The sequence below is a fragment of the Telopea speciosissima genome, chromosome 11 (genome assembly GCF_018873765.1).
Source record: "Telopea speciosissima isolate NSW1024214 ecotype Mountain lineage chromosome 11, Tspe_v1, whole genome shotgun sequence".
In the NCBI taxonomy this organism is placed as follows: domain Eukaryota; kingdom Viridiplantae; phylum Streptophyta; class Magnoliopsida; order Proteales; family Proteaceae; genus Telopea; species Telopea speciosissima.
The window spans coordinates 35,129,247-35,136,731 of NC_057926.1; the positions used below are offsets into that span (position 1 = coordinate 35,129,247).

The 7,485-nt window shown below is 44.9% G+C and overlaps 1 protein-coding gene across 1 annotated transcript; it reads right to left on the reverse strand.

The window, feature by feature from the left end:
- Positions 1–292: 292 nt before the first annotated feature.
- Positions 293–1,463, reverse strand: LOC122645860 (FAS1 domain-containing protein SELMODRAFT_448915-like). The gene has a single exon (XM_043839254.1). It carries the CDS (start codon positions 1,382–1,384, stop codon positions 629–631), a length of 756 nt encoding a protein of 251 aa, XP_043695189.1. The 5' UTR covers positions 1,385–1,463; the 3' UTR covers positions 293–628.
- Between the last annotated feature and the right edge of the window lie 6,022 nt (positions 1,464–7,485).

Here is a 7,485-nt window from a genome sequence, read left to right on the forward strand (position 1 = left end):
TATTACACTTTCTGTTTAAGGAAGGGTAGCAGCTAGATCATCTTACCTACCTTTGTGTATTATTATAGTCGACGCAATGTGTATCCAATGAGACTGATTTAATAAACAACAAATATGATGTACTCTTTGTGGGGTATTATAGTTAAATATGTGCCAAGGACTTTTTTCTATTCCATCAATATATTTGACAAATGAGAGAAATCTAGAGAATTTGAGAAAGAGCCCTGTAGATCTGGCAGTGGATGTTATTTTGTAGATCTTATGAATGTGCATTGGGAACCTTCAAGACTTTAAATATACATCTGTTGTATTGATTGAGCATAAAAAGATCAAATGCTTCAAATTGAAAAGAACTGTTTGGGTGTTTAGAATTGCTGCCATGTATTCATGTTACCAAAATGGAAGTGAGACCAGGAAATATCTTTATATTTTACTGTTTGCCTCATGCATATTTCTCCTGGTCTAAATCTAGGCTGTTACAAGCTTTCTGCACAATAAATTCAAATAGACAAACTGGTTGATGTTTGCTGGTGAGTTTGACTCAGTTCGATGGTTAGGTACGTTATCTGATCATTGGCCACATGAGGGATTCCCATTACTTTCATATGGTTACAAGTAAAAAAATTTCCTATGTACTGAACACTATATTTGAAAATCCACCAGCCACCAATGATAGTATCATGCAGGTTGTTATCAAGTGGAGGAATGCTCCAGAAGGCAAGGGACAACCAGAGCCTGATTTCTGTTCACCATCGCCCAAACCAGTAGGTGATGTGGCCTCTGTTAGAGTTGTTGGATTTCCTGGAGCTGGAGGCGGCGATGCCCTTGAGGGAGTTGCAGGTGTAACTTCAAGCTGAGGAGTTGCAGAAGAGCAGGTAGGTGAAGGCGGCGTGGAGTTGTGCTGCGATTCTGTTACTGAAAATACCCCATTAATGCCATGGCATCTGATTGAAGACCCTGTTGTGCAGATATTTGGGCTAATGAGCTGTACATCATTGAGGTAAAAGCTTCTTCTTCCATTGTTGGAGACTTTGAGCATGAAATCTGGCTCGGAGGTTGGAATAGTGGACCCACTTGGGAAATGTTTCATATCATCAAAGAGTAGGGGAGAAGGGATCGAATGCCTCAACAGGAATTCGGCAACCGCATGCTCCGGCAGCATAATCTTTGATAGCATCCGGTCATTGGGCATCAGGAAGGTGATGTTCCCTGGTATTGTATCTGGTGGGGACATGTTAATGAGCATGACAAAAGTGAAGTAGTTGGCCTTCTGCATCTCTTGAATTGCAACAAGGAGGTTCTCATTTCGGGGATTTCCATCTGCAGCACTGGCAGGTAAAATCAGATCAATTAGCAGGATCAACAGGACCAGGTAAGTTGCCATGAGTGGGTGCTAATGCTATTGTACTGTCTCTGGCTTATTATGCTTTTCAACTATAGGGTTGGTGCTTTGTAGGGCAGCTTCAGCTTGGGCATGCTTCTCTGCTGCTTCAACTACTGGGTTTCATGCCTTCTGCATGGTGTAGATTTCTATTGGTAATATATAAATGCAAGTATGCTGATTTCTACAGTGTCACACTATGATTTCTTTCAATAATTAATTAATTATACAGTAAAAAAGTTAGTGGGTGAGCCTTGGCACAATGGTTTAGTTGTGCTATTGCAACAAACAAGTTGCGGGATTGAAAAACAAGGACAGTTCTGATTTTTGTTTTTTTTGCAGCATCATTGCGAACAGCAATGGTATTAGACATGCTTGGGATCGTAGCCCCACCTCTTCCACCACCTGTAGAAATTGGGAAAAAGGGGGGGGGGGGTTGGAACACTCGCAAGGCCCAACTTGAAGAAACTCCACTTTGCATGGTGAGATTTGAGTAGAGATTTTGGGATGGATGATTAACATGTTGAGATTTAACTCAGGTTAGATGACATTTTTGGATTCCAATTACAGAACGCAACTTATGTCTAATAAGGGAAGTGCAGGCTTCCAAGTCTTACGGTTCAGGGTGTGTGTGTAAGTGTTTTTGGGAGGGGGGGGGGTGTGGGTGTTGGGTTTGGAGAGTTAATTCTGAAATTCCCATCATACTAAGCCACTTCTCATGAATCAATTTAAAACTGATTAAGACATGGTTGATTTATTATATTCTTAAGAAAGGAGCTGGCAATGTTTTTTAATCTATGCAGTTATTTGATGGGTCTATAATTTACTGTTTCGATGGGCTGATCCATTTATAAATCACCCAGTGCAGACATCAGCAAGAGAGGTTGATCCAAGCCATTTGTTCAGGCGACAAATAAGTAAAATTTGCATATAATTCATGAATAATCTGGAGTGTGAAGAGATCTGTGAGCAGTAGAGCAATTGTTCATCTGCCCGGGACGGTGTAATGTCCTAATTCCATATTAGTAGCCATCAAATCCTGGTGATATTATATAGGGGGGAGCGTAGGGGCTATTTGCGTGTGACAGCCAATGAGAGTGTATACGTTGGCATCTTGTGGGTGGGATTTCTGCCTTTCATGGGGGGTTAGGGTGGTCATTTTGTCCTCCACTGTGTCTGGGCGTGGCCTCCTCAACATAGAATATTTTTTCTATTATATTTAAGCCATTTATTTTTGTTCTTCTGGAGAAGAGGTCGCATGAAATGTAGAGGATACGCTAGAGAAAAATAGAGAAGGGAAAATGTTATGCCTACAATGACACCTGGAGCCCACATGAATCCTCTAGCAGAAGACGTGGCAGCAAGCATGGAGGAGGCTGGAGAAACTCTACGTCAAATGGATGGTGCTCCACGATGAACGGCTAGAATGAGGAAACGTCCCATCCATTTGGATGATTTTGTATGAGGAGTAGAGTGTAAGGGGGAATTAAGGTACTCAGGGAATTCTGTTAGTTATCAGGAATGAGGGAGCGTAGGTGTCAAGTATGGATAGGGAGAGTAACATGAGGTACTGTCAGGAATCATGACCATTGGGTCAGTCTATAAATAACTGCAACTCAGTCTTATGAAAGATATGAAAAGTTAATTCTCAATCCTTTCTCTCTTTCTCTCTCTCTCTTTCTCTTTTTCTTCTTCTTCTACCTCTTGACTCTCTTTCTCACAGTGACGTATCATCTGGTCTGACCTGCCGGATATGGCTGACGGCACGCGACTAAGACAAATCGATGAATCGATCAGACAACTGGGAACAACTTCGACGGAGCAAGGCGAAGGTCTGAATGCTCTACATGAATCAATCAACGACCAGAGGTAGGCTCTATCCGACTTGGTTGCCAGATAACCGCGATGGATGGCAGACTGGAACAAGTGCTAAGGTTTACACCACCAACTCCGGAGCAACGTCCCGGAAACGATGGTGGCCAACTGGGAATACTGGGACCTCCACCCAACAATCCACCGCCACCCAACAACCCGATCCAGACAAGGACGATCTGTTTGGAGTTTCCCCGGTTTGACGGTGTCGATCCCGTGGGTTGGATCTTCAAGGCGGAGAGATTTTTTGATTTCCACGCCACCCCCAACGAGTAGCGCCTGCTAGTCTCATCGTTCCATATGGATGGATAAGCCCTTCAGTGGTTCTAGTGGATGCACCGGACCGGGGAGTTCACCACATGGGATACCTTCACTAGAGCATTGGAAATTTGCTTCGGACCCTCAGAGTATGATGACCCTCAAGCGTCTCTGGCCAAGCTGACGCAAAGCTCCACAGTAGCAGACTATCAATCCAAGTTTGAATCATTAGCAAACCACATCAATGACCTTTCATCTACCTTCCTTGTGAGTTGTTTTATTTCAGGGCTTCGCCCAAAAAATAAAAAACGAGGTCATGGCCTTTAAGCCGACAACCATGGCACACACGGTTGGTTTGGCTCGTCTCCAAGAGACCAAATTAGTAGAAATGCGTCGATCTTATTCCAGGTCTTTCTACCCTCCAGCAAAATCCGCGCCATCATTTACAAGGCCATCCAATTCGCCTACTCCCATATCTCAGTTCTCACTGGCAACCAAACCTTCCACGACAATACCCATTAAGAGACTTACACCTGTGGAGATGCAGCAGAGTTGAGAACGCGACCTCTGTTACAACTGCAAGGAGAGGTTTACGCCAGGCCACCGTTGCAAAACTCGACAGCTGTTCTTGTTGGAATACGATGAGGAAGAAGCCCATGAAGCTGAGCCAACTGAGGATCTCACACTACTTGAGCTTGCAGAGCCGGTTTTAGAAACCATGATGGTAACAATTGAGCTGTCGTACCACTCCATGACCGGTATGATCTCTCCAACAACTCTTAGGTTTACTGGTTACATAACTGGAAACCCAATAAAAGTCTTAATTGATGGAGGAAGTACACACAACTTCATACAGAGCAGGGTGGCTCAACATTTGGGTTTAACTGTAGAGGCAACACCTAATATTACCGTAATGGTAGGGAGTGGAAGTCGATTGGTCTGTGAGGGAGGGACTCATCAAATAAATTCCATTGAAATTACAAAACTATACTGTATCAGTCGATGCCTATGTGTTACCCCTCTTTGGGGCAGATTTAATTTTGGGGGTACAATGGCTGGCTCGATTGGGCCCTGTAGTGTTTGATTATGGCCAACTAACAGTTGAATTCCAGGTTGAAGGTACATCGGCCAAGTTGATAGGTGAGTTTCGCAGGTGCCAGCCCAGCTACAGTACCATAACCTATGTAGACTTGTGGAAACTTATGTGACATTGTTCAGGCTTGAGATACAGCCAGTTGTTGCCTCACCACCCAGTTGTGACCAAGCAGAATTGCAAACACTTTTTGAGGCCTATTCGACAGTTTTTGAAGAACCCAAGCAGCTGCCTCCTGAATGGGAACAAGATCATGCTATTCATCTGCAGCCAGGAGCCCAGCCCGTTAATGTTCGGCCCTGTTGGTATCCCCACTTCCAGAAGGGGGAAATTGAGAACCAGGTGGCCGAGATGCTCTCCATCGGCATCATACGCCCTAGTACCAGCCCCTTCTCATCACTGGTCCTATTGGTGAAAAAAAGAGATGGTACATGGCGATTTTGTGTCGATTACCGGGCCTTGAATGCCATCACAATCAAGGATCGGTTCCCCATACCCACCATAGATGAGCTGTTTGACGAGCTACATGGAGCATGCTATTATTCCAAGTTGGATTTGCGGTCCGGGTATCATCAAATACGTGTCCGATGCGAAGATATTCACAAGACCGCTTTCCGGACTCATGAGGGGCATTATGAGTTCGTGGTGATGCCCTTTGGGCTTACCAATGCCCCATCGACATTTCAAGCTATGATGAATTCTATTTTTCGTCTGTTCCTACGGAAATTCGTTTTAGCATTCTTTGATGATTTACTAATTTACAGTCGCACTTGGCAGGCCCATATGCAGTATCTCCAGTTAGTGCTACAAACACTTAGGGACCATACATTATTTGCTAAACGGTCCAAATGTGTGTTTAGGTAGCAGAGCATTGACTATTTGGGCTATGTGGTCTCGGCTCAGAGGCTGGCAGTAGATCCCAACAAAATTGAGGCCATAGTCTCCTGGACCATACCTCGCAACATTAGAGATCTTCGAGGATTCTTGGGCTTCACGGGGTACTACAGGAGGTTTATCCGAGGATATGCACACCTCGCAACACCTCTAACTGAGCTACTAAAGAAGGGCGCTTATCAGTGATCTATTGCAGACCAACATGCTTTCTCCACACTCTAGACAGCCATGACACAGGCTCCAGTGCTCACCTTGTCGGATTTCTCCTTGCCCTTTACCATCGAAATTGATGCCTCTGGAGTGGGGATAGGGGTGGTATTGTCTCAAAAGGGGCACCCATTGGCCTATTTCAGCAAGAAATTGTCACCAAAGATGCAGGGTTCTTCAACTTATATCCACGAAATGTTCGCTATCACCCAGGCAGTAGCACGTTGGCGGCAATACCTATTGGGTCGAAAGTTCCTTATCAAAACCGATCAAAAGAGCCTTTGTGAGCTCACCAACCAGGTCATCCAGACTCCTGAGCAACAACAATGGCTTTCCAAGTTGTTAGGCTACATCTTTGAGATCACGTATAAACTAGGCCGCGAGAACAGAGCTGCTGATTCCTTGTCACGCATGCTAGATGTTGACCTTACTCTATTTTCCATTTCAGTCCCTACCTTTGATTTCCTTCAGGAATTGCAATCGGCTATAGCCTCTTCACCTGAAGTTCAGCGTATACGTGAAGGATTGGGTACTGCCCCATGGTTATTTCCTGAATATACCTTTCGTGATGGGCTTCTATATTACTGGCATCGTCTGATAATTCCTTCTGTCTCCAGTCTTCGTGGGAAATTCCTACATGAATTCCACTCTTCCCCACAAGGACATGCTGGTTATTTACGAACGTATAAACGAATGGCCAACAACTTATATTGGAAGGGATTGAGGACGGATGTTAAACGTTTTGTATCAGAATGCGCCATCTGCCAGCAAATGAAAACTTCTAATTGCTCACCGGCTAGACTCCTACAGCCACTACCCATTTCGGAGCTGGTGTGGGAGGATGTTTCGATGGATTTTATTACTGGCTTACCTCCATCAACGGGGAAGACGGCCATTATGGTTGTGGTCGATAGGTTGATGAAGTATGCGCACTTTTGCCCCCTACCTCCCAATTTTACAAGTCACAAAGTAGCCGAGGTGTTCACGATAGAGGTTATCAAACTTCATGGCCTCCCCCGTTCCATCGTAAGTGATCGGGAACCCCTCTTCCTCAGTTCTTTTTGGCATGATCTCTTCAAGCTCCAGGGGACAACATTGTCTATGAGTACGTCTTACCATCCACAAACCGACGGCCAAACTGAAGTTCTCAATCGCTGCCTGGAGATGTACTTGCGCAACTTCATTTTTGACGACCCAAAATAGTGGGCGAAGCACCTTCCATGGGCGGAATTTTGGTACAACATGGCTTATCACTCTGCTATGGGCACTACCCCTTTCCATGCCCTTTATGGTCGCTCACCCCCCACACTGCTCCGCTATATACCGGATAGCTCGAGTAACTTGGCCGTCGACCAGGAAATGCAGACACGAGATCAAATCCTTCGTGAACTCAAATCCAATTTGGTTCGTGCCCAGGCTAGGATGAAAGCCTGATAGGAAACACACTGATCAGGAGTTCTCTATAGGAGATTGGGTTTTTGTTTGCTTGCGCCCTTACCGACAATAATTTGTGGCTTTTTGCTCCAACCAAAAGCTCTCATGGCGTTTCTTTGGCCCCTTTTAAGTCCTGGAGCTTATTGGCAAGGTGGCGTACAAATTGAACCTCCCATCTTCTACCCAAATACACCCTGTGTTTCACGTTTCGGTTCTTAAACCTTGTGTTGGGGACGCTGCAACTCAACTTCAAGCTCTCCCACCACTCTCTGCAGTAGAAACATCCACCCCTACTCCTGTAGCCATTTTACAAGTTGGCAATATTATTCGTGGTAGCTCAATCGTC